Source organism: Dermochelys coriacea, chromosome 25, assembly GCF_009764565.3.
Source record: "Dermochelys coriacea isolate rDerCor1 chromosome 25, rDerCor1.pri.v4, whole genome shotgun sequence".
Taxonomy (NCBI): domain Eukaryota; kingdom Metazoa; phylum Chordata; order Testudines; family Dermochelyidae; genus Dermochelys; species Dermochelys coriacea.
Genome location: NC_050092.1, coordinates 5,334,417 through 5,362,390, shown reverse-complemented (window position 1 = coordinate 5,362,390; position 27,974 = coordinate 5,334,417). Strand labels below are relative to the sequence as shown.

At 43.5% G+C, this 27,974-nt stretch overlaps 1 protein-coding gene across 1 annotated transcript; it reads right to left on the bottom strand.

Moving 5' to 3' along the window:
- Positions 1–429: 429 nt before the first annotated feature.
- On the bottom strand, positions 430–27,974 carry SCAMP4 (secretory carrier membrane protein 4). Its single transcript, XM_043502881.1, is given in 11 exon segments — positions 430–3,706; positions 3,708–3,772; positions 4,771–4,879; positions 6,616–6,717; positions 10,899–10,968; positions 10,971–11,015; positions 11,018–11,053; positions 14,242–14,370; positions 16,890–16,947; positions 20,753–20,859; positions 27,851–27,974. Coding segments are annotated over 11 exon segments (939 nt in total). The 5' UTR covers positions 27,960–27,974; the 3' UTR covers positions 430–3,597.

Sequence of the window (27,974 nt, the reverse complement as noted above, 5' to 3'; positions counted from 1 at the left end):
TACATAGGAAAGGCAGTGCTATCCAGTGGAGAGAGCTCTGGACTGGGACTCAGAAGATCTTGGTTCTTTTCCCAGCCATGCTACTGGGCTTCTGGGTGATCCAGGCACAGAGAGAAGTGTCTTGTCCAGTTTCCCCATTTGCACAATGGGGATAACAATACCTCCTTTGTAAAGAACTTTGCAAAGATCTAGATTTGAAAAGCGCTAAAAGAGGATAAATTAATAGTGAATATGCCTTGCACTAGCTTCCAGCAAAGGGGTGAATTTCACCCACAATGCATTGTTCCTTTACTTGTCCAAACCCCCATTTCCCAGAAGCTTTGGAGTTTTCTAAGAGAGGAAAATACTGAACAGGATAATTAAATCTCGCTATTTTCTTCCAACCATTATGACTACATACACACCTCCAAGGTAGCCAGGCTCTTCTCATTGAGCATAGAATGAGGATTTATTTGACCCCTGCAAGGAAACAACAAAGAACTCCACAGATGACACAAAGCATCCCACATAACATGATGCAGACAAAAATTAAAGTTGGCTAAGTCCAGGTTAACAATTCTCCAAAACATTGATAGTTCCTTAGAAATCTAATGTAAACATTACATTTATAAAATATAGCTATGATTCCAAAAATAAGCCACAACATTCTGGCAGCACATTGATAGAGTCAACTTTCTGGAATTACGACTCACCCGCAGTCACCCCATATTGAAAAGAATGGCCAAGAGGAGCAGAAGATATTCCACACTTTCAAGGATGAGGTTAGGCAGGCATGCTATGTTTAGGCTTCCCAGCGTGGCAAATTACAGGCAGGACTCCAGTTTTCGTTAACAGGATCCAAGCACTGGGAATTTTGACCCATCCCCTGGGCAGCATGTTCATATTTCCAGGGAGTTAAATGACAGGCAGATCTCTTTCACCACCCTTTCGATGGCAAGAATGCAAAGAAATCCACACAACACATTGCACAAGATGAAGGCAACTAAAAGTTTGGTAACATGATTGGACTGTATTCTGTTAGCAAAGCTCCAAGCATCTGTCCTTGTATTTATGAGCAAATCTCTCACACACACACCCCCCCCCCCCCCGTGTTAGGAATGTGATAGAAAGATATTTTGAGAGGCCCAGTAAAGGGCTGGCTTTGCAGCAATGGGAAATGTTGCTTTTAAACTGAAGTTCAAGGAGGCTTTGGTCTCCAGTGTTAATTAGTTGCTTTGGTTCACCTGATAAAGATGTCACACAAATCCCATGGTACATTTCACTTACTTAATATTTACAATATATGCATATAGGGAAAAATTAAGACTAAACAAAATGGGGCACTGGGGAAGAAGAACTCTCCCCCAGGAGCTAATATATTATTGAATAGGCACTTGTATATTGAGACCATTTTCAAAAGATCATTTGCAAATGGATTCCATCCAGCTTGGAGACCTTTTTTAAGCCTTTCAGGAGCAGATTCCGTTTCCAGTTACTCAGTGTAAATTTGGCATAACTCCACTGTTAGCTATGGAGTTACTCTGGATTCACATCAACACAACAGAGCAGAATCCAGCACTAGTCTGCAGATCTGAACAAATACCAAACCTCCCTCATGTCTCTTTCCAAAATTGAAGGCTTTTAGCACCTCACAGGATCTTTAGCAGAGACTTTCAAAGCTGCTGAAGGGTTTTGGAGGTTCAATTCCCATAAAATTAATGGAAATCGGGCATCCAAATCTCACAGCTGATTGGAAAAAAATCTCAACATTGAGTAGCAGATTTTTAAGGAGAAACGAGAAACTGTAGCTTGTACTGCGTGGGTTTATAGTAAAAATGGAAAGGAATTAGACTGTTCTGCCTACAGATTCCAGTACTTGTGACATGAAAATCAATCAAAAGGATGTGAAGTCAGCACTATGACACATACTATGGCCAGTCTACACTACAAAGTTTTGCCAGCACAGCTAAGCTGATGAAGATGTGAAACAAAACAATTCAACATCCCCCCTAGCCAACATAGCTAAGTCAGCACCGCCCCCCCCCCCCCAAGTACAGACACAGCTCATCAGCTTAAGAGTGCTTCTGTCGATATAGCCGATGTCATTCAGCGAGGTGGTGTTACTGGCCACAGAAAACTTCTGTCACCATATGCTACGTCTACACTTGGGTGCTCTGGTTGTTACAGCTATACCAGAAAGCATTTGTAGTGTAGACAAAGCCTAGTTCTCAGCAGGAAAAGACCCTCTCAACAGAACCCCTCTCTTCCCCTCAACCAACTTCTTAGGGAAAGACAATATCACCTCTCTCTGCCTGCATGCTGCAGTAGAGAGAAGAGCTGTACAGCTGGCTATATACCAGGGGAGTGGTCCTGCATGACTAAATAAAGGATCGTTTACAAGACTATTAAGCATTTTGTATAACAGGTGACATATTGGAGGAGAACAATTCACAAGCATATAAGAAACTTTATCGATTCGATCTAATTTATGCCAGAATAATCAGGGATTAATCCATCCATTTTAACGGAGTTACTCCCATCATTCTTAGTATTCAGATTTAGAGTTATCTACCACCTAGCTACAGAACTGTAGCCGGAAGATTATTTACATTTTTAGGGTTTGTCAGTGGGGTGAGATTCATCAGGAGGAGGTGATACGTGGGGCCAGCACAAAATCTAGACATTGCATAAGCGGGACTTAAATGGTGCCTACGTCCTGTGTTGCTGTCTACATAAGAGTGACTATAACTGATGCAGTCTGAGCCAAAGCCCACTGAAGTCAGTGATTCCACTGGGCTTTCAATCAGCCACAAGCAAGCAAGGGTTATAGACAAGTGAGATGAAGTGTTACTTTCAAAGCATGTAGATTCTATCATAGAAAAAACCTTTGGGGGTGGGGAAAATGAATTGTAACAGTATAATACCTCACCAGCTGAATAGAGGTTCTGCTCATCGATGCAACGTCCAGCAATTACTCACTGTGAGCAAGTTATCTAAAGCATTTTCTCACTACAGAGATTCAGAGAAGGTTTAGACCTTCAAGGGCTTTATGAACAAAAAGGGAGCCCTGGCTGCCAATTTCAATCTTATGGAGGCACAAAATAAAATAGATGGAGACATTTCCCTTCGAGAACAGAAATTCCAGAAAACTCATCAGGAGATACCAGTTGATGCCCATTTCCATTGCGTCCCCTGCTTAGTAACAGGAAGATGGTGGTGGTGTACTGTACATCTGATAAGAATGAAGAGGGCAGGGAAGAGCATCTTAAAGTGTTCTTCGCAGAGGGCAAATCAGCCTTTTCCACGTACTGATCATTGAGGATTCCCCCAAGCAAGGCAGCGAATAGTTCCTCGGTATGCAGCAAGGCAAATACTGGCAACTGTGCACAAAATAAAATGTTCCAACGAGACGGGCAAATCCCTGAGGCAGTACATGCTGAGTGCACAGATTTTCTGCAGTCATGGGAGAAGGGAATTAAAAAACCCCAAAAATGACGGGGGAAAAAAAAAACCAAAAAAACCAAATTATAGTAAACAATTTATTTCAAATAATAAAACTAATATGATGAAGCAAAAAAAAAAAAAAAGATAATCCGGCAGTTTGACAGCTGTTGCTGCTTAAGGCCATTGATTTCCTGTGGGATAGTTGGGCACCGTGGGATACTGTGGCAGACTGTTTCCAGAAAAGTTATTGTACTGAGCTTCCCTGCTCGGGGGGTCCCTCCATGCCGCTGTTCCATTCATCCTGGGCTTTCTGAAAGCTTCCGCCAGCCCCTCGGTAAATTTTATGTACCTAATAGGTAATCAAGAGAGCACGGAAGAATCAGCAGCAAGTATCTAGTTCCCTTTCCAACAGGAGCTACCGTCACTTTGTTAATGCCCAATATACTAGACACTTCCTAGTGCCGTCCCATGTATCTGGTAACATCTCTGTTAAAGTGTCCACATTCCAAAGGAACAAGGGCACTATAACAGAAGTGCAGCAGATGGCAACAGAGACAGCTAGATAAGATCTACATAGATCTTTTAACCTACTGCAGCATTATGACTAACTCAGGTTGGGGAATTGCATAGTAATGATGTTAGAAGCAATTCATCCAAATTAGGTCATTTACCTATAATTCAGTATTACTGAAATTGCTGCATCCCAGACTGGCAAAGCTTGGGTACGCAATAGGAGAATTATATAGCTGGGCATATAGATGCAGGAGGAGCGACTTTCTTCAGCCACCCTACCACACAGATGCCACCAACGTGTGATCTCAAAGAAAGCAGTATGGTCCCATGTTCCAGAGGTAACCGTCCTGATGGCAGCTGCTTTGTGGGTAGAGAACTTTGCTGGACTGGTCAGCTTTGGCATCTTCTTATGTGACATATGCAACAGAATACTGTGGTGAAGTCTCTCCTGTTTATTCCCTAGGACAGTGGCTCTCCACTTTTTCTTTCTGCACCTCACTTTAAGGAAAAGATCCTCCCATGAATCTCCCTCCCCTACCCAAATTTGTAATTGTGGGTCTCAAAGATTTAATTCTCAAATCATGGTTGTCCTGGATTCATGCTGGGAGGACACGGTTGCATTGCATGGAGAGAACTCCATTGTGCATTCAACCTTTCATCTAGATTTGTCTTGGTCATCTTGGCAGGGGGATAACCCCCCCTCACAGTTTATACTCTCAACTTTATAGGATGCGAGTGGTTACAGTGATCACTGAGCGGATGATTCACTTTGCTTTGATGCACAGAACTGACAGATACTCCATGTCAGAAACGCAATTGAATCACTTACCCTTAGGAGTAGAAGGACATCGCAACCGCTGACATCGTAAACATTATGGCTGGAAACAGCATGAACACAGCACGCAACATTGGTAGTGAAAAAGTAGTGGCTGCCAACCATCCACTGGAAGAAAGCGAAACACACACGTCACTGTTTGTTTTTTACCGCCACCTGAAACATTTGCAAGATTGTAAAGTTCCGGATATGCACGGAAACTAGGGCAAGAACCAGCTGCAGCACAGTAGGTACTGCCCCCTGCACATCTCTGTTAAGGCACATCAAGTCTTGACCTGCAACATCCCCTGCTATTTGAATTCCAGCACTAGAGAAAGCCAGTTGAATGGTGAGGTTTTAGGAGGTAACAAATGTCCATAAGGGAACCAATTATTTTCACTTGTGCAGTAGGTCGGCTAGTGTAATAAATCTGGGGTTTAAGAACCAGGAATCAGAGTCCCCTTGACCTAGCTCTGAGTCTCCATTCTCCCACAGGTCTTCATACTGTACCTCACTGGTTACCCTGAGGAGCAGTGTTTAAACAAAGCACTCTGTGTAGCACTTTTTCCCCCCGTATTCTAGCTTCAGGAGGATTTGCATACCAGGGCTCCTAAAGATGGCGAGTTAAATCATCAAACTTTCTGTGACCCTAAACAGGGAAGGTCAATAACATACCCTCCAATTATTATATTAAGGATGAATGTTGGGACTCTAGCTTTGTAGACTGAGATGAAGTGAAACTTATGTGCACGGGAAAGATGGGTAAGAAAGAATAAGATGTCTTGATCTCCTCACTCACACCCCCACGAAGCTAGGTTGGAACGTCGCTGCAAACTCACGGGTGGCTTCTCCACTGCAAGGTGCGGTCATATGGAGGGAGAAATGGTTATTTATTGATAGGGTCCTACCAAATTCATGGTCCATTTGGTCAAATTTCACAGTCATATGATTTAAAAATAATAAATTAACAATTTCAGTTATTTAAATCTGAATTTCATGGTAGTGTAATTGTTGGGGGTCCTGACCCAAAACAGGAGTTTGTGGGGGGTCACAAGGTTATTGGGGGGGCCCTGCGGTTCTGCTACCCTTACTTCTGTGCTGCTGCTGGCGGTGGCAACTTCCTTCAGAACTGGGTAGCTGAAGAACAGCAGCTGCTGGCTGTGAGCCCAGCACTGAAGGGCAGTTTGCTGCCAGCAGCAGCTTAGAAATAAGGGTGGTCTGGTCATGGTCTTTGCCATCCTTACTTCTGCACTGCTTGCTGGCAGGGTTCTGCCTTGAGACCTGGGTGCCCAGCCAACAGCTGCCGTTCTGCAGCCACCCCGGCTCTGAAGGCAGTGCAGAAGTAAGGATGTCATATTGTGACCCCTCCCCCCATTCCAAATAACCTTGAGACTCCCATGCAACTCCCTTTTGAGTCAGGACCCTCAATTTGAGAAACGCTCATCTCCCCCGTGAAATCTGTATAGTGTAGGGATTCAATAAGCACTACAAAAGACCAGATTTCACAGTCCATGGTTGTGAAACTGGTAGGGCCCTATTTATTAGGGTGGGGAAAACATGTAGCCCTGAGGAACAGAAGGATGAAAATCCTATGCTGGCTCAAATCATGTAACATATTCAGTCATTACACTTAGCAAGGGTGAGAGGAGTGGAGACCATGCCCTCACTCCAACCAGGAACCTTTCTTCGCCAACCCCTTCCCCTATCATCTCCCCCAACCTCTCCACATTTTCACTCATTAAATGTGGATGTTTGGGGGTGGGGAACATAGGCTGAATCTATGGGACAAAAAAATCTCTGCAGGCTAGACAGAGAAGACACGGACTGAGTGCTCCATTCAAAGACAATGGGAGCATACTGCTTACCATGCACCCCAGCTGGAGATACCGATCGCTTGTATGACAGTCAGAATAAACTGGGCACCAAAGATGAAGAAAAAAGCCATGAAATTAAAAGAGCTGTCAGACCTGTGAAATAAGAGGGATTTAGGGAGAATGCATGGGGTTTATCACCTTGTACTGTACCATGTTACTGTGTCCTCACTCCCTCCATACACACTTTATCATGAAACAATGGATCCCCACTCAGTTTTGTACCTTGAAGACTAATATTCCCCGCCCCCCTTTCTCAAGGGCTGGAAACTCACAGGTCTCTGCATCATCAGGACTTATCTCCCTCAATAAACCTAGATCCTGAAATTGATCTAAAACTAATACATGTATGACTATCTTCAGAGATGCATGTTTCCACCATACCTCAGCAGCCTCTTGCAGAAGAAAAAGCACTTGCTGCGTTATCCTGACTGCATGTCTAAACTCAAAGCAGTTTGGACACCTGTGCTTTCATAATGCAAACCCATCTGTTTGTGAGCAGGCACAAGACCATGGGAACACATAGGTACAAGTGCTGGCAGCCAGACAATCCTGTTTTGTGCATTACATGCATTATTGAGAACAAGAATCCTAGCTGTGAATATCCCAGTGGCTGTTTGGTCAGCAATTACACACCTGTGGTTAAGTGAGCGAGCCACTGATACCCAGCTCGGGATGGATTAGGAAGAAAAACAGCTCTGACCAGCCATGTACAGAGTGCATTTGAGCCTCATGAGCTGGGTGGAATGCTGCCTGGGGAAAGAAAGTGTGTTCAGAGGCAACACTGCTTTTTGTAACTCCACAGCACCTCTGCCTTTTGGCTGGCTAGTCGAGGCAAGGTGCAAACTACTGAACAAGGTCAGTAGAGTTATGTTCATGGTCCAGGTATGCATGGTGGCTACCAAAACTAGGTATGGTCAATGGCCTCTCCATCACAAGTATGTACTGGGGGTCAGCATAGCTCTAGCCATACCATGCAGCAATAGTAGCACAGATGGGTAACACATCAGATGCAGTGTCTTCATCTACCACCCCCCATATTAGTCAGCCATTCTTTGGCAAGGAATACTGGTATTTTAAACGGAAGTTTAGCTCTGGACCCACTCATACCTGATGACATTAATAGTGCAAATTATTGACATCAAATCCATTGAATCACAAACAGGGAGGTGGTGTGTTCAGGGCCAGATGTACAAAGGTATTTAGGCACCTAGAGATGCACAGAGGAGCTTTTTAAAATCCCCAAGGTGCCTAAGCAGGATAGGTACATAACTCGCATTGAAAGTCAACTAAATGAGTTAGATTCTTAACTCCCCTTGAGTATGTAATTCCTCTTAGGTGCCTATCTGCACATTTAAGCACCTAAATACTGCTGTAAATCTGGTACTTAATGACGAGAGCAAATGAACGGGACTGACCTTGGGCAGTTGGAAACCCTCAGGGACTTGATTCTCTCTTGCTCTTGCACCTTCTGCAGTCATTTACACCAGTGCAAAATGGGTGTAAAGTTGCATGAATACCGACACAAAGGGCAGGTCAATGGAAGATGTGGCCTCTGTCTCCAATAGTATCGTTACCTCACAGGGGTTGTGGTGAAGAGACTGGACATCCTGGGTTGAACAATGCTACAGAATAGCAAAATGCTACCATCATGGCATTGTCCTTTGAATACTGGATCTGAGTATAGCACATTTACTGTGATAGAATTACCTTAACCATGGACTATTTGTCCAGTACTGAAACCAATCACAGTGAAAGAACAACGTTCCAGGCAGGACCTTTAAATGGACTCTCATGACAATGACCTGGCATAGTGAAGAAATCTCAATTTGAAGGGGTGTATGGGAATCAGCTAGAGTGGTTTCAGCCTGTGGTCTGTGGACCCTGGGGATCTGCAGGACTATACCATTCTAAAGGGTCCAAACCTCCATTTGAAATTGTTTAGGGATCTGCAAATGAAAAAAGGTTGAATACCACTCAGCTAGAACATGTGGAAAAGGTGAATTCTGATCCACCTTTCCGCTGGAAGTTTGCCACAACTCCGCTCTCATGCCAAGTCTCTGCACCTAATTTAACTTTGGACGTGGACATATGGTGAATGTTTCACAAAAACATCCATGGAGTATGCTATCCCAATATCTACCATGGCTGTAACATCTGGGAATAAGCATAGCAAGTGGGTCTAACCTGACTCTCTAGAAGTCAGACTGACTGTAATGAATCTGGCTACAGTATTCCTTTCCCATAAAAAGATTTCCCCAATTACACCGCTATTTTCTTTAAAGTCTCCTCCAAACTAATTGCTCTGTGGCTGGCTGGCCTGTCCCTCAGGTATTTATTTTATAGAGAAGTATTTACACAGGGTAATCTCAAGGGCCTTTCAGCATTCTGTTGCACAAACATATACAAACAGCATTAAAGAAATAATTAGAATCTTAGTCCACAAAGCCCAGAGGAAAGCATTGTGGAGGAGTAATTTTCCCCAGACTTTGAAATAGAAAGTGCTCTTTGAACAGAGTTCTGCTTGTGACTTGGAAACCCCTGGGACTTCTGAATTAGGAAAGGGGAAAAAAACCCACAGCCCAACAGAGTAACACTTCTCAGATTTCATTTTTCACTTCCTTTAAGAATTTCAGATGATTCAATTGCTTTGCTTTTCATATCCTTTTAGAAGTTCTCCTTTGAATTCTATAACCGTAATTAATTTAGATGCCTATGGTTTTAATCATCTCCACTACATTAGCACACATTTTGTTAGTATTTGAGGTGAGCATTTAGATGCAGATTCAGGAAAGCACTTGAGCACATGCTTAGAGTTAAGCACTTGCGTAAGTCCCATGGCACACGCTTAAAATTTAGCATATACTTGAGTGCTTTCTAGAATCAGGGCCTTAGTCTGTCTGCTTCTATTCCTGTCAGCTGCTTCTGCTTTTTTCTAAATTAACTTCTTACCACAGAATTTGATGATTAACCAATTAAAAAAATACACTGGTTGTGAAAGAAGGGAGAGAGGGTTTCTAGGAAACTGGAATGAAAGAGTCCTGTCAGCTCTGCTAGTGACTTGCTGCATGACCTCGGGAAAATAACTTCTCTTCTCTACGCCTCAGTTTCCCTATGCAAAATGGAGATTAAACACAAGTCCCTCAAAGAGATGCGAGTCTCAATGCACTAATGTTTGCAAAGTGCTTTGCAACTCCCAGCAGGCACTAGAGACAGGCAAATGATTACTACTTAAAAAAAAAAAGTAGGATTTTAAATATATTTGTGCAGTTTGAGAAGAGACCTGGTCTTTGCGGGCTGCTTTTATTTAAATACTCCCTCCCCGTCCCCATATGCGTAACTAGATGCTATGCCTAGAGACAAAAAACAGAACAGTTCTTAGCAAGCTCTTTCTGTACAGTTTTCCCATAAAGAACCGAGAAACCAAAAAATCACAACAAGCTTTTTGAAGAATGTCTCCCATACCATTAGTGATGTGAAGCTTAGGTAAATCCCAGGGATATTTAATAATCAGCAATACATTAACAATTTTAAATTTTTAAAATATGGATTTCATGCTTGTGAAAGTGCCAAACCAATCAGTGCTGCAATGACCACAGAACAGGTCAAAAAACCGCATGGTCATCAGCAATGCAATATCTTGTTGCAAGCCCCCCTTCACCAATGTGAATCAGCCTGGTTCTGAAGGAACCCTTTATGCGGACAAAGAGAGACTAAGTTTCTGTGCCTTTTCAGGCCTGGACCTCTCTGCAACAGGGGCCAGTTTGTGTCAAGGGTGGTGTTTTGTGGGCATGGATCTTCTCACTAGTCATTGTATTCTTCACTGAGCTCATATGTACTTGTAGACTGTATCCTTCCCCACTACCTCCATCCTTTGTCTATCTTGTCTATTTCAACTGTAAGCTCTTCAGGGCAGAGACTAGTTTTTAGTCCATATCTGTATAGCACTAGAACAATCGGATCCCTTTAACCACTATCATAATGCAAACAACAAGAAGCAGACCAAACAGATGAGCAGCAACTTTGAGTCACTCTCTACCTGGGCTGGATTCAAACCAGCCACCCAGAGATGGGAAGCCCTATAGCTTCATCTATAAGCGCCTGAGCTTGCCAAACTTTCTTAATCAAATATTGTTGTACTGATATTCCATTTACTTTCTCCTTAATCTTTGCCCTGACAGATAACAGCTTGCGGGCATTGTCTTCTGATCACGTTACTGAACGAACCTCTCAGAGGAAACCCTTTGATCAAAGGAAGAAGGTAAGCGTCTACTTACCGAAAACCTTGTTATGCAGGCCGGAACCAGCATATGTAACTGCAGGGGCTGAAGAGAAAAAGCCAAAGGATGCCAAGCCAAAATTAACGCCATAACCACCACCAATCCACCAGGCCAGCAGCCAATTAGATTCACCACTAGTGTGATGCAGTAAACTATAAAGAGAGAACAGGAGAGGGCATAAGTAGTGCTGTTTGCTGCCTTCAGAAAAAGAAGCAAACTGTTTGTATTACAATACAAGGGAGACCTGTTATGGGAGGAATTATTAGCACAACGAAGTGATTGGGGTGGACGTTATCAACACGCTGACCACGAGGCATGGCTTCTGCTGTAACTTGGAAGAACGCTGCTAGGGATCGTCAGTTTTGGAAATGGGGCAGATATCAGTAGAGGAATCAAGGGACTCATCTGTGAGCATACGTTAGTGGAAGGAAAACTGGGTGGATAATTCTGCAAGTGAAGGGATCAGTTGGAAGATCAGGATTTGGACCTCTATTGTTACAAAGAGAAATTGAGTTGCCAGATTTTTATTACATCAAGGTCCCTTTATGCCCCAAGAATGGTACAGAAGGGTCTTTAAAGAAGTGGAATCATCCCATTGAAAAAAAAAAACACCCCCTGCACAAGTAGTCTTCCCTGGCTAGCACATGGAGTCCAAGTAAGGGCTCTAGGGTGGGTTTCCCCCACACCATTGTCCCCCATCATGCCAGGGGTCTGGGCACCCTATTATCCTATACCAGGATCTCCCAATTGCCCTCCATGGCAGGACTCTGTGTGCCCCTCTTTCCCCCAACTCCTGTAACAGGATTCCACATCCCTCAATGCAGGGTCTGCACAGGTCATCTCCCACCTGCCTCAAACATTATTTTACTTCTTCCTGCCTAGGAGATGCATCATTCAAGGTTTCAACATGTTTAACTCTATTGGGAGGATGAGCAGAGATGAGATAAGGTATTAAGCTGGAAAGTTTTAATAGCTTCCATCAAGTGGCTCTTCAATCTAAAGACAATTACAGAGGGGCTTGAAGCTGTGGCTATGCTAAACTGATGCCAGGAACTCAGTGTGATGCCATTTCCACCTTCCTGTTTTCCGATTCCCCCCCACAATATCATTGAGTTCTGCACATTGATACCTGGGGAAAATTCCCAGAAATTTTAGAATGGATAGGATGGAGCATTAAAAAGTTATGTAGAATCATAGGACTGGGTAGGGACCTAGAGAGGTCATCAAGTCCAGTCCCCTGCACTCATGGCAGGGCTAAGTATATCTAGACCTCCCTGGGCAATTCATGTCCAATGCTTAACCATCCAAAAAGAGATACCTTATACCATCAAGTTGAGTGTCTCTCAAGCTCAGCCAATTATATGCCACCTTCCTAACCCACTTTGGGGACACTGAGTAATTAATAAAATGATTGTGTACTAACATCATACTGGAAGATAAACAGCTGAATCTTTATACGAGAGATTTCTGATTATTCAGGGCATTTAAGTTAATGGGGGTTAACATCAAAAAACAGTTTTAATTAAAAAAATCCATCAGTTATATCATGGAAGTGAAACCTGCATAAGTTAACTGTAAAAGGTTAACAAAAGACTTGCTTTAAATGCCCTGGTTTGCAGATGCCTTAAGATTTAGCAAAGGGAAAACTCACTTTTAAAGTTAAATCCTATTTAAAGTGAATAACTGGAGAGTCTAGAATTTTTAGTTTGATAACTCGTGGGCTTTTAAATCAATGGTGCCTATAAAGCTGTAATGCAAAAGAGGTTTGTCATGTGATTTACACAGGCATTTGTTCTCCAGTAGTGGGAGCTCTGGTACAGGATTCCCCAAATCTCAATACACCTTTTGTTATTAAATGTTCAAATCCAATTAAAATAATGACCCCTCAGCCTTCTAGTATGTATTTATTTTAAATGTTGTCATCTTCTCTTTGGATCCGTTTCTCTCACCTTTATCCCCCACCCACCCAAAAACCAGAATGACCCAAACAGAAAACGTGCAGCAGATGGAAATCTAAAATGCCCAGTGGAAAGCCCAGGACTGCTCAGACACACATGTGGCCCAGTTGCCTAAATGGCTGGCACCTTTCCATTTTTCTACTAAATTGAATGAGGGACGCTTTGTTTAAAAAAAAAAAAAAAAACAAAAACACACACCCCCAAAAAACCCACGCACAAACAAAAGCAGCTTTACAGCATGCAACATTTAACTAGTCAGTCTGGAGGAAACAAGCAGTTTCTTCAGGAAAGAAAATTAGAGCTTTTTTCAGCATCTCTGAATAACGAAACAATGAAGTGACAGATCATCCTATTGTTTACACACACAAATCTCACACTCGCAATACATTTGGAATAAAACCTACAGCATCAAGTGTGTATTGTGTCCCTCAGTGAGAAGTTATTCCCATAACTGGAAGGGAAGCTGGGATGACAGGTATTTTGGGAGGAAAGGGTTGGTAGGGCAAAGGGATTTTCTTCATCTTCAGGAGCAGGGTTTCTCAAACCGGGGGTCCTGACAAGGGGGAGGGTGTTGCAAGGCTATTGTAAGGGGGGGGGGGGTTGTGAAAGTGGTAGCTGCTGACCGGGCACCCAGCTCTGAAGGCAGCGTGGCCACCAGCAGCAGCAATGGTGGTTGAAGCATGAAGGGACATATGAATCTTTAGCGCATCTGGCATGTAAATATCCTGCGACACCAGCTACAACATTGCCATGAGAAAGCCTGTTCTCACATTCAAGTGACATTGTAAACAAGTAGTGGGCAGCATTATGTCCTGCAAATGTAAACAAACTTGTATGTCTGAGCGATTGGCTGAACAAGAAATAGGACTGAGTGGACTTGCAGGCTCTAAAATTTTACATTGTTTTATTTTTGAATGCAGTTTTTTTTTTTTAACATAGTTCTACACTTGTAAGTTCAACTTTCATGATAAAGAGATTGCACTACAGTACTTGTAATAGGGGAAAAATACTATTTCTTGCTTTTTTACAGTGCAAATACTTGTCATCAAAAATATAAAGTGAGCACTATACACTTTGTATTCTGTGTTGTAACTGAAATCAGTATATTTGAAAATGTAGAAAACATCAAAATATTTAAATAAATTATATTCTATTATTAACAGTGCAACTAATCGCTTGACTGCCCTAGTTACTTTTGAAGTAAGCTTTATGGGACAACAGATTAAAATTCAGGCACAAACTACATCACAGCATCCTAGAAGGAGGTTTTTGTTCTTGATAAGTGAACAGAAGTGAAACTCTAAAATGTGTAATACATGGGGATCTCCTCTTTATAGGTTGTTGAGTCCAATATGTAAAATTTCTCAAAAAATTTCACTTACAGATCCATAAATGGTAAATTCTCTTCACCAGACTCTGATAGTCTATGGGAATTTCATCGGCAAAGTTCTGGTAGAAGCACGGTTTCAGAGGAATAAACTTGGGGAGCGGAGGGAAGTTATTCACTTTCTCTACAAAAACAAAAACATACACAGTTTAGCTAACTCAGACGTATTCTCTTAAATTAATGAATCATCATCATGACATGCCCCCTCACCCGCACTTTCCCAGCATGGAAATACTCAGAGGAAGCACAGAGAAGAGTGTGGAAGCCTGGAACTATCCTGAAAAACATGCCCACCATTAGGACAGAAGAGGATCCCTAGTTCATGGTATCCAGTTTATTTACTCAAATGGGCCAATATCAGCACTTATTTTCACCCTAGATATTTAGGGCTCATTCTCTGTTGCTTTGTAGCCTGTGTAGTCATTTACCCCAGTGCAAGCCAGGGGAAAAGCACCACCATTCTGATTCAGTTGTGTTTCACTAGCATAAAAGACCACAAAAGGTACAGCGAAACAGACTCCAGACTCAGCTCACATAGATAGTAGCTTAGATAGGGTAAGAGAGGCCAGCTAAGCAGGTCACTAGCGGCATCTAGTGGTGGCAGCCCTTGCAGGAGGATTTTATCTAATCCATTAGGGCACAAAAGCAGTGGTGGATATTGGTTTCCCAGACCAATCAAATCAGATGAAAAGCAGGGATTCTCCTCTCCCACAGGGCAGAGAGACAGATGGAGGTTTGCTTGCAGAAGAGCCTACATTCTCAGTGGAGTTCTTTCTGGGTACAGCGATCAGGCCTTGTGGCCTGCAGCTGATATGGTCTCATGACAATGAAAGCGGTGACTTTAGGAGAACAGTCCTCTAGAAATATGTTATACTAAAAGGATGCCATCCAGTCAAAGGGGAAAATGAGTCCATGAAGAGTTAGTGTGACTATCTGCCCTGCAGATATCAGGGAAGTTTTTACTGTTATGAATTTCATAAGTCATGGCCTTCTTGCCTTCCAAATCCAACATTACTATTTTCATTCAGCCCTGCCCCTAGCAAACCAAGCCATAAATTCAGACACCGTTATACAGACAGTAGGGACAGCCACATGACAAGGAGCAGAGAGATACCTACCTTCTTATATGCATTTTATTTTTTAAACCTCTGATTTTTAAAATTTTTTAAATAAGTAATAGGACTCTTTAAATTGTGTAATCCAAACTGCTGTTAGCTGCTGGGAAGATACGCACATGTGAATATCTAATATAACCATGTGTGCATTTTTACATATTTGGGAATATTTGTTCTTGCCTTTGAGTGCTGATTAAAGTTTGATTCCAGGGCACTGTGACTAATTGTTTCAAGTCTTCAGCTTCAGTAAAACAGAATTAAAAACAATCAGAGGAAGAGAAGAAAAATGTCCTGCGAAAACTTCCAAATGACACAGAAGATAAGGCAAGTGTCTTAACATGATCTTTCAGGCCCAGAGAGTTCCCCCTCTCTTGCCATCATCTCTGTGTGAGAAGATAAAAAGCTGCTCTGGCAAAATTAACTGCCCTCTATAGAAACACCAGCAGTAAGAGCAGCCACGCTGTGATGCTAAACGAACAGTCTGGCCACAGCCTCTTTATCAGGGTGCTGCTAGCCCCTTCTTTGTCCCCCCTCCAAAAATGTAGTTGCAGCCACTTTATGTTACTGCAGATCCCTCTCTCCTTCCCTCCCCTCAAGGGGGTCTCATTCACCAGTATTTCCGTGACTGCAAGCCACCAGTTCATCTGGCCTATAGATTTCCTAGAAGCACAGGTTCAAAACCTGGCACATTCAGATAAGCCCTCCAGCTCTCTAAGGTAGATACATTTAGTACCATAATGTTTGCTTTGAATTTTGCACTGCCTGGAAATTAATGATCCCATGGTAACTGGCGAAAGGCATTTGTCAGTGGCCAAAATTTTCTCTTCTATTGTTGTGTACCAAGCTGTGTGCCAGTTGGCTGCTAACCGCCCACCCCAGAGTTGGCTGCATTTTAGGATTGCTGTGCATATACAATTTTAAACTGTTTGTGGTTTCTTTGGCGGAAAGACAATAGAAATGTAAGAAAATATTCTCTCTTAGATCTGATCACGTGCCCCAGAGATTTCTACAATACTCACTTTTGCTCTAGGACAAGACTGTTAGACTACAGCAAGCACAATGTTTGCTAAAAAACACTGTCAATTTTAGAGGATGTATAAACTGAGGACTCGTTCCAGCTCGCAGTGAAGTCAATGGGAGTTTTGCTATTGTTTTCAATGGGAGCAGAATTAAACCCTTGATTAAAGTTCATAATGCAGGTAGGAGTGCTGTGGAAGCAGACGTTTAATTTCTGTAGGAAGGGACTGCAGTGACCAATTTCCTCCACACAAGCATCTAAGTCACATCCAGCCTTCTATGACCAGGATGGGGACCTAAGTTAATGACCTTGAGGACAAACAGTGTAAAATAGGAGTATCTGGAAGGGAGGAAAAGGGAAGCAGCCAGAAGGCTCTACAAGGGATGCAAAGGGCCGATGGAGAGAAGAAGAAAAGCTTGTCATGCCTAATCCACTATGCTGATCACTGTACATTGTTGAAACATTATCTGCCATCATTTTTGTTTCTCCATATTTAGTACTGCTCTTTACCTGCCATTTCTGCTAGAAATGTTCCTTGGAGAAATTTTGAAATCAGACAGCAATGAATCTATTAAAGAAAGAAAGAAAAAGAAATCAGATCAATAGCATACAATTATAACCCATATTCACAGAAACTACAATTTTAAAGGCATTTTTACAATATTCAACAAAGTCCACATTTTTTCAAAAATTCATTATACTAGCTCTGGACTGTCAGCGTAGCCTTTCCAGTGCAAACTGTTTCTAACTGTACAGAGTAGGCAGGCTCAAACAGTATCATTAAGAGAAATATGAATTTGTATTAATGGGATGCTACATTTGAAGGCTTAATTACAACCTCACGGTCAACAACTTTAGCAGCTTTACTACTAAATGTACCTGGCACAGTCAGAGGTTGCACAGGAAACTGCTGCCAGAACACACGCACATTCCAGCTGAAAGCAGACAACAAGTTGAAACAAATGAGCCTGGTTTGGACTCAGGTCCAAGCAAAAAAAAACCCCTCAGAGGGGAAGAAACTGGTGCCAGACCAGCAGACAATGATTTGACTGTTCCCCAGCTGACCATGGCTCTTTCAAAACTGAGTATGCTTAAAACGCTACAGCAGCACTTCACCACCGCAGTGCTTTGATGTAGACACCACCTACGCCGATGGGAGAGGTTCTCCCATTGGAATAGGTAGTCCACCTCCCCAAGAAGTGGTAGCTAGGTTGATGGAAGAATTCTTCTATTGATCTAGTAATGTCTACACCAGGGGGTTAGGTCAGTATACCTACCTCTCTTGGAGGCGTGAAAATTTTTTCACACACAGAGAGGTAGTAATTATACGGATACAATTTCCCACTAGTAGGCCTTAATTATTAACCCATTGTTTGCTAGGAAAAACATTCTCCCCCCCCAAAATAAAAGTCACAGATGCAACACAAACTGACAACATAGTTTATCTTCACAGAGAATTATTTTACATAACAGTTTGGCAGGGAACCAGACTGCAATACAGAACTCCCATGGAATTCACATATCCATCATTAATTTTTTTTTTTAAAAAATCATGCAAAAATATTCAGAGACTTTACAAATAAAGATTTAATAGAGAGAGAGGGTGGAGAACCATTCTTATTATTGCAATTCTTGGAGGACTCAATCATGCAATCCTTATTCTGCTCAGCAATTCCACTGACTTCAGTGGAATTAACCATGTGAGTACAAGCTGCAGGTTTGAATCCTGAACCACAGATAGCTGATTCTATCTCCTTGATATTTAAAGACAGAAAATGTGTGCCAATGCTTTCAGTAAATCCCAAACTGAAAACAAAGAATCCTTTAAAAAAAAAAAAAAAAAACACCGTTGTTTTGGCCACAGTTCTAAACCAGAATTTTAAGTACCAACAAAAATAACTAGTAAAATGAAAGAAAAAAAAAAGTCAGCCCTTACTTTAATCTGACAAAAAGACACGTACGAAGTTCCACCTCACACTGCAGCATGATCTCGAGACTAGGAAACTGAACTTGTGAGTAAGAACCACCACTAAATTGTTGTGGCTTGAGGCAATTCACTTTACATCTCTGACCCTCTGTTACTTCTCCCACCCTTTGTCTTGTCTACCACTTGGTCTGCACACATTTTGCACCAAAAACAACGAGAAGTCCTTGTGGCACCTTAGAGACTAAGAAATTTATTTGGGCATAAGCTTTTGTGGGCTAAAACCCACTTCATCAGATACATGGAGTGGAAAATATAGTAGCAAGTATATATACATAGTACATGAAAAGATGGGAGCTGCATTACAAAGTGGCGGGGCGGGGGAAGGGGGGGGTCAGTCTAACGAGACAATTCAATTAACAGACTACCAAGGGAGGAAAAAATCACTTTTGTAGTGGTAATGAGGATGGCCCATTTCAAACAATTGACAAGAAAGTGTGAGTAATAGTAGGGGGAAATTCGGTTTTGTAATGTCCCGGTCATTAGAAAAACCTAATTTCCCCATATTAAGGTGCCACAAGGACTCCTCGTTGTTTTTGCTGATACAGACTATCATGGCTACCACTCTGAAACCTGTCATTTTGCACCAGTATATCAATTTTGCTTAATGATATGATTTTTTTTGGAGGGGGGAAAACTGATCTAGTTATACTGGTACAATCCTTAGGCTATGTCTACAGTAAACACCTTACAGTAACGATGCAGCTGCACTGCAGTAAGATCTCCCATATAGCCGCTCTATGCTAACGGGAGAGAGCTCTCCCATTGACATAATTAAACCATCCCACCCCCATCTCCTGCCAACAGAGCGCTGTCCACACCAACACTTCTGTCGGTGTAATTTATGTCGGTTGGGGTCACACCCCTGAGCAACATAAGTTTTAACGACGAAAGTTAAAGCTAGTGCTGACATAGCTTTAATGTGGACAGTTATACTGGTACAAAGATGACTCGTACTGGTATAGCTTATTCCTCTTCCCATCCAGGAAGAGAGCTATGGGGTATAAGGCACCTTTATACTGGTGTAACTGCATCCTCACTAGGGAGGTTGCATCACTAACTATACTGGTTAAGTTTAGCGTAGATGAGACCTATATAAATTGTAAGTCTTTCAAGACCTGACCTGTCTCTTACTATGTGTTTGCACAGTGCCTGGCACAATGGGACCCCAATCTCAGTTGGGGCCCTAAGGACTATCACAATACAAACAACCAGCCACTACTGCCTTTTCACACTCTGACAGGCATTTTAAACTTAAAATATGATTCATAAATTGAGGCTTATTTTTTTGCTTTGCCTTGTTCCTTTTGTACTGTTTAAACAGGAAATAAAGCATGAAGACAGAAGTTCAAATTAAATTTGGCCCTACCACACACAGCTGCTTTTGACAAAGAACATAACATTTTTTGGAAAGAACAAGTTACATAATTCAACCAATTACATTAAAATGTCAATAGAAAGAAAAATCTATTACCGAAAGAAAGATCAGTAAACAAAGGGGGTCATTTTTTCAGGCTAGAGGGATGCAGATAGTGTGCTCCCACTCTAATCAGTCCTTAAAAGTCCTAACGGGAGGGGGAACAGTATAGTGCTTAGAGCATGCAACCGAGGAGAATTCCTGGATTATATCCTTGGCATTGCAGAGAGCCATGTCACAACATCCCAGAGTTTCAGTTTCCCCATATATTGTTTTCACTAAAAAGTGTTATAATTAATTAAAAGTATCTAAGAGAAGACAACTCTTCATCCTCATTAACCTTCCTAAGGTATATCTGCACTATGGGGACTATACCAGCATAGCTATGTCATTATAGCTATGCCAGCGTAACCCCCTAGTGTACACATTGTACGCTGTTGGATGGGCTTTTACCATTAGCATAGAGTAGACCACCCCCTCCCTGAGCGAGGTCAATAGAAGCAGTCTTCTGTTAACACAGCAGCATCTACACTGGGCATTAGGTCGGCATAGCTATTACACTCAAGGGGCGGGAATTTTTCATACCCCTGATTGAGGTAGCTATGTCAATCTAAATTTTAAGTGTAGACCAGGCTCAAATTCTTACTAAATCTCGCATATGATTTTATACCACTGCACATGAATGAATACAGCGGCCTGCCCTGTTCTGCAACACTTACTTACTTGGTAATCTCACTGAAGTCAGTGTTTTCACTCCAAAAAGGGTGTTTTTTTGAAATAGTAATTTCAATATAAAAAAAAACAAAATAAAAAAAAACCACCACCTTTTTGCAAGGAGGACAAAGCCAATGAGCAAGTTAAGCGTTGCAGGATCAGGTTCCACAATTTATTTAGATTCCTCTCATTTGTTCGCTTTGCCATGGACTTCAGTAGAAGCAAGTTCAAACTCTTTGTATGAGGATATGCACTTACATTGTTGGCTTGGACCTTGAAGTATTTTTCTTTAGTGCTCTGAAATGGCTTGGTAATTGAGTCGTTATTACACACTCCCAACTTGTCATTTATTTTGCCAGGGACTCCTGCAAATACATGATTGCATGTTAGAGGAGAAGACACCTTAGATTTATGATAAAACATTAGAAAGATCCTGCTCCTGCAAGATGACGTTACTCAGTTCCCATTGACTTGAACATATTATATATATATATATATATATATATATATATAGCCCATAAATGTTATATTTCTATTTGAAGAAGTCTTAGCCATCAGTGAACTCCAGCTGCAAGATACAAATGTAGTGAAACAGCTGCACTGCAAATATTGATAAGCAGTTAAGCAAGAAGAGATACGGATGAGCAGTTAAGTCAGTTACAATATCTATGTGCAGATGCAAGTCTTGTGATGCAGTTGTACGAAAGATACTAACAAACATAAGTTCTATTGTACATTCATGTAGAAACTTTAAGTCAACTGAAAAGAGCAGATTAAAAATGCATCACCCCACCACTCTCTGCAGCCAAGACTTTTTAATTAAAATCCATCTTGCTGGGGGGAAACTAAAGGAAACCTGGATGTAAAATGCACTTTCCTTTTCCACTATGCTCATAAGCAAACATGAATAACTCAGTTTACAGTCCAATTCACATGACTCACAAAACCAAGATGGGGTTCAATGAAAGCTGCTACTGTCTCCATTTCAAAAATACAAAATGCCCTTGTATCTTGTTGAGGGCAACATTTTCTGTTTTAAAAATGCAAGAAACAGGACACTTGTCTGCACTGGAAGCAGGCAACAAACTACATTAAAGGGATACATCACGTTTAAAATCATATGTCATAAATACATATGAACAGCATATGAAACACACAGGGGTGTTGAGTGGATAAATACATTAAAGATTGTGAGGCACTCAGATAATGGGGGCCATATGAGTACCTAGAAGAGAAACAGAAAAATGGACAATCAAAATAAATGAATTCAGGTTCACTTTTGATTATAGCCAGTTTCACTGTCAGGCTAGAGAGGGAGCATAGTCTTAACGGACAGGCTTTCACCTTTGCACTCTCCTAATCCTGAGTTGCTGGAAAGATGGGACAAAAACACCCTCTCTCTTCTGTCAATTAGCCTAGGGACTGCTCTATGTTAATTAGATTTCCAAGGATGTCTATAGCTAAAAATCGCATCCTTCCCAGCTTGATTGTACTGATAAATGTCAATTTCACCACACACGGCCAAACTGACAAAAAATATTTCCATCAAAAATAAGCAAAATTTACAGATCGGCAAAGAAAGAAAAATGGTGCTTGAGAACTTATTAGAATTTGATTGAAGAATATTTATTTTGATATGCGATATTGACAATTTGTGTTTTAACAGTTATAAAACTTCAACGTTTTGAATCTTGATGTTTACAGTCAATTATTGCCTGCCCCCCATAATTTCCTGCAACTGTAAAAATTTAAATTGATACAAAGATTTAAAATGCTTAAAATAGACATTAATATTATCTGTCAAAATTATAAAAAAAAAAAAATAAAAAACAAGTTTTGCCAAGCCTACTTACAACATATGCTACTGCTATGCTCCCTCTCAATGCCTATCTGGCACTTGCAGAAGGCAGTTTATGGAAGCCCAACACAATGCCTGTTCTGGGGGAATTTACAGCCCCATATCCTACCGGGAAAAGAAAAAGGAGTACTTGTAGCACCTTAGAGACTAACAAATTTATTTGAGCATAAGCTTTCATGAGCTACAGCTCACTTCATCAGATGCATTTTCCGCATCCGATAAACTATCACAGTAGTTCGAGTAAGATCCCGCACTACAAAAACATGATAGACAGACATTGGCTTCAGTGGGATTACTCCTGTGAATAAGCCTTACTCACAGGAGTAAGAGATTGCAGGAGAGGGCCCCAGAGGAAAGAAAGACTTGCTTTTCAACATGTGTGTTTCTTTGCTATCACGCTGCATTACAACTGCTACTCCCGGGGAAACTCTGTGCTAAAAAATTAAAAATTCTATTCACAATATTTTAACATTATGCACATTTTATTTGTCAAAACAACACAATATAATCATGTTGGTTTCAATTATTTAGGTAATTTATTTAAAGTACAATACAATGGATGGAGCATGGGAGAAAATCCCCAAACCTCCTTGCCTAACAGTAATGTGGCTAGGTTTGACTCTATTTCTAGTTAGTCAAATATATGTAGCCAAAAGCTCAGTGTTACATCACAGGCAACTGAAGAGCAAGTGAGGGCTGGGGAATCAAACTCACAATTTGTATTGGCTACTGACCATCTCCAGAAGAGTCAGTAGCAAACAGTTCACAGAGCACATTTTGATAAGAATTCTTTTCAGCCCAAAAATTTAGACCAGCTGTAATCAGTAAAGCACCATACGCATTTATAAGGCCATACTGTCCTTTACACCACTCTCACCATGTAAAGAAGCCTTACAACTTTTACACCCGTTTTATACTCCTGGGAGAATTCACAAAGACAACGGGAACAATTCACTAAGCGGGTAGGCTGCTATGTTCTGCTCTTTCTGAGGGGACAGTCTGCGCCACGCCTACCGCCTCAGACACACCCTGAAGCCTTGCTCCTCCATGCCAAGAGTGTCGCAATAGGGAGTGAGAAGGACAGTGTCTCTCTCTCACAACTGCCCACCCCATCACACACAGCTGGTGGTGATTTACGTCTCTATTGGCTGCTCCAGGCACTGAACAGACCTGCCTGTGCTGCCAGGGAGGTGTGCGTGACTGCTCTGATGGGGGAGCAAAGGGAAGCCACAAGAAGTCATTTTTCTGCAGGAAAGAAAAGAAATCTGCAGGGGGCGGGAACATAAATTCTGTGCACATGCAGTGAAGCGGAATTCCCCCAAGAGTAAACTACTCAGATTGGCATAGCTACAAATGGGACCTCTGCAGCAGACAACACTAACACCCCAAGTAAAATTAAAAACACACAAAAATAATCAATCATCAATTATTTACATGTCAAATGTCTACAGCACAGATAAATACCACAAAGGTCTAACCACTACAGCATGAGAGAAACCCTTTTTGCTAAATATATTCTGAAAGCGTATCGCAGTCAAGAACAAAAAGGGAGGGGGGGGAACCATTCCTCTTAGAACTACTAGTGCCCAAGATACGCTTTGGAAAAACTTCCATCCTTCTTGCAATCACCATATGTGCAAAACCCCTACGCATTACAGATGTAACTTTCCCTTACATTCACCGTACAGCCAGCCTCTCCTTGCACCTGCACCACATTCAAGACAGCACTCCCACCCTTCTTACTTGCTGTACATTCATAATACAGAATTACCTCAATTGCCACACATGCAAACTGATCATTTTCATCCAGAAACCAGGAAGTTACACACCCAACTCACCACAAATCACAATGCAACAAGGTGCAAAACTTGGCAGAGAAAATATGGGCAGGAACCTGCCACTGACAGCTTGTTGCTGAATAATCAGACTTGGGGGACAGAGCATGGGGGGGGGGCACAGAAACGTTTCCAATCCAATCAGTCCCCAGTGCCGGGGATGGGGGGGGGGGAGAAGAGGTCTGCCTGGTTACACCCCCATTAATTGCTCGCCTGGGCTGGCTACAGCCCCTCCCCCATTAATTGTTCATCTGGGCTGGGGGGGAGGGGCTGGCCTGGCTACAGCCCCTCCCCCATTAATTGCTCGCCTGGACTGAGGGGAGGAGGGGCTGGCCTGGCTACTTCCCCCTCCCCCATTCATTGTTCACCTGGGCTGGGGGGGAGGGGCTGGCCTGGCTACTTCCCCCTCCCCCATTCATTGTTCACCTGGGCTGGGGGGGAGGGGCTGGCCTGGCTACCTCCCCCTCCCCCATTAATTGCTCGGCAACGCGGGGGGCCCGGTTACCCTCCCCCCCCCGTTACTAACCGGGGCGAGGGGCCGCTCCTCGCAGGGGGTAGCGACCCGCTCGGCTGTTTATCGCCCTCACCTCCGCACCAGCCGCCGGTGCGCTCGGCTCCCTTACGGCCTTAGCAACAGCCGCGGGGCACGCCGGGAGTTGTAGTTCCAGGACGGCTTATCCCCGCCGCCGCCGGCCGCGAGGATGACTACCTCTCCCAACATGCCCCGCCGTCATGTGACCAAGGAGCGGGCTAAGGGGCGTGGCCTGAAGCCGGGGGGCGCGGCAGGCGGATATTGGCCTACGGCGGCCGGCGGGGGACAATTTTATAAGGGCGGGAAGGGGCGGGGGTGCGAACGGCGAAGCCAGGGCTGGCCTGAGCCTGCCAGGGGCAGCGTGGAGGCTGCTGGCCACCGCCTGGGGTCAGGGCTGGCCTTACCCTGAGGCGGCCGCCTTAGGTGCCAGTAGGGGGACCAGACAGCAAATGTGAAAAATCGGGACGGGGGGGGGGATAGGATCCTATGTAAGAAAAAGACCCCAAAATTGGGACTGTCCCCTATAAAATCGGGACATCTGGTCACCTTAGGTCCCCCCGAGTTTACAAGTTTTGGCCCAAGCGAGGGGACCTGGGGGCAGGGCGGCCTGGGGGGAGGGGTGGGCAAGTGGGGCAATTTGCCACAGACCCCCAGGAGAGTTTTCAGGGGCCCCCAGGAGAGTTTTCAGGGGCCCCCAGGAGAGTTTTCGGCAGCACTTTGGCGGCGGGTCCTTCAGTGCCGCCAAATACACCCAGAGTGAAGGACTCGCCGCCGCTTCTTCCGCTCCGGGTCTTCGGCGGCAATTTGGCGGCGGGGGTCCTTCCGCTCCATGTGTTCGGCGAAGTGCCCCGATGACCCGTAGCGGAAGGACCCCCGCCGCCGAAGACCCCAGGCCCCCTGAATCCTCTGGGCAGCCCTGCGTGGGGGCGTCATTTGAGCTCCCTGTCTCAGGTGCCAAAATGTTGTGGGCTGGCCCTGCCTGGGGTCACTGATGGGGCTGGCATCTGCACCCCGCCACGCACACCTTAGGCCTCTGCCCTTTAGCATCCCCACCTGGTCTTCAAAAGAAAGGAGTACTTGTGGCACCTTAGAGACTAACAAATGTATTTAAGCACCTGGTCTTGGCAGCCTGCCGCTTCGGGGCCGCCACACCCCTGAGCCAACAAGTTGGAGCACTTTAAAATGTAAATGTAGCCAAGCCCTGAGTTTATGAAAAGAGCTGTTGACATTGAGGGAAATAACTTTGCAGTATTTCAGGTTTCCTGTGTACCCTCAGTTGTGGGGCTCTGGCACATGCTGTGTCTCACATTTGGGCCTTGGTAGACTGACAGGCTTGGGCTGGCCTGATCTCACTGCCCTTCGGCAGCAGCAGGCAATGCACCAACTCCCCTCTGGCACCATGAAAGGAGGGTCTGGCAATTAGTGGCCACTTAAGATCCCTTTTCTTCTCCAGCAGTGGCACCTGCCCAGGACCAGTCGTAGGCTTGTTCTTAATTCAGGTTAGCTAACTCAGGTTAAAATAGCAGTGAAAACACTGCAACTTGCCCTTTAACTCAGGTTAGCTGCTCAAGCTGCCAACCCAAATTGCAGTGTCTTCACTGCTATTTTATCTGAGTAAACTAACACAGGTTAGCTAACCTGAGTTAAGAATACTCCTTTTTTTGTAGTGTAGAAATACCCAGTGAAGCTACTCCAAGGTTAACAAGTACGCAAGGCAGAGGAGAATCACGTCCAATGTCTCACGTCCCTCTGTGAGAATGGCTGAAGCAAAGTCAGGATTTCATCTCTAAGCCAACAGAGCTCATTCTGTCTCTAGTGCAGAGGTCCCCAAACCAGCCAGCCCCTCCCCACCCCCAGCTCTGCTCCGGTCCGCCTCCAGCCACGTCCCTGTCCCCAGCCTCGGCATGGTTCCACTTCTGGTCCTGCACCAGCTGCGGCCCCAGCCCCAACCCTCAGCTGTGGCCCCAGCCTCGACCCCCTTACTCCTGTCCATTTTCCCGCTCCTCCCACGGAGCTGTGGCCCTGATCCTGCCCTGGCTCTGCGGACGTGTGACCCTCAAAAATTTGGGGACTGCTGTTCTAGTGAAGCATCCAAAAACCCAGCAAGGCTGGAAGCTTGACTGGGCTACAACTGAGGAAGAAGGGGAGTTACATTGCACAAAACCTATCACCACCTTTTAATGTGTCCCTGTTTATTGAGGAGCATTTCCAATATAATTGAATTCTTAGCCAGTTTACGCACATCTGTGGATATTAAACATTCATAATGGATTTCCAGCTTGTTATATGTAGAGCTGGCTGGCAAAAAAAAATTTCAACACTTCCTTTTTGATGAAAAAGATTATTTCAAATGGGAATGAAGATTTTCTGATTTTGAATGTATTGAAATTTCCTGACAGTGTCCATGAAAAATCAGAAACTGAGCAATTTCGATATAAAGTTTCAGTTTTGTAAAACTGAACATTTTTGTCAAAATCATTTTGTACAAAAAAAGCCCCCAAAACAAACAAACCCCAAACAAACAAGAATGAGAGTTGCTCACTTAGTTGTTTAAAAGATGGCTTACTCTAAGTGCTCTAAAATCCATGTGCCAACTCAGAGTGTCTCAAAACGTGCTGTGCTTCATGTGGGCATGGGGTAGAGCAAGTGGTTCAAATTTGGGCTTATTTGAGCCAGGTGTTTGTGAGATATAGCCCCCTAAAAAGCACATGTACAAAAATCGCCTGGTGTGAGGGAGGTATTGTTCAAAGAGGGCACAGTTAAGGCTGTTTTGCAGTGGTGAAACGATGTGCTAGGAGTTTTGGACTGACCCAATATAGACAAATCCCAGCTCAGACCTTGTCCCTGGGCAGCCCCTGCTTGAGCACCCTCCAGCCCCACAACAGACATGCCTGCCTTAGCTCCTCTTTGATTCTCCTCTCTAAGGAATATTGTCTCTCAGTAGGAAATTCAAACCGTTTTTATTCATGGGAAGTGGCACAGCCTGCAGATCCCTCATAGGAAAACAGTTCCTCCCCAAAACAAAGTGACAAATAAAACAAAGTGACAAGGCAGCAGCTCCTCAATCCCATTCAAAGATCACTTTTCCCAGGTCACCCACCCTACAGTCATTAATCACTCTGTCCCTGTACCTTTAGCCCCTGTTCCAGGGCCCCACTCTCCAGGGCATCCACCTGAGAGTTCCCAGACTTGCTTCTTTCCCACAAGTCTTCTCCTGTAGTCCCGAATCAGGTCTCCCATGTGAGGGCTCCCTGC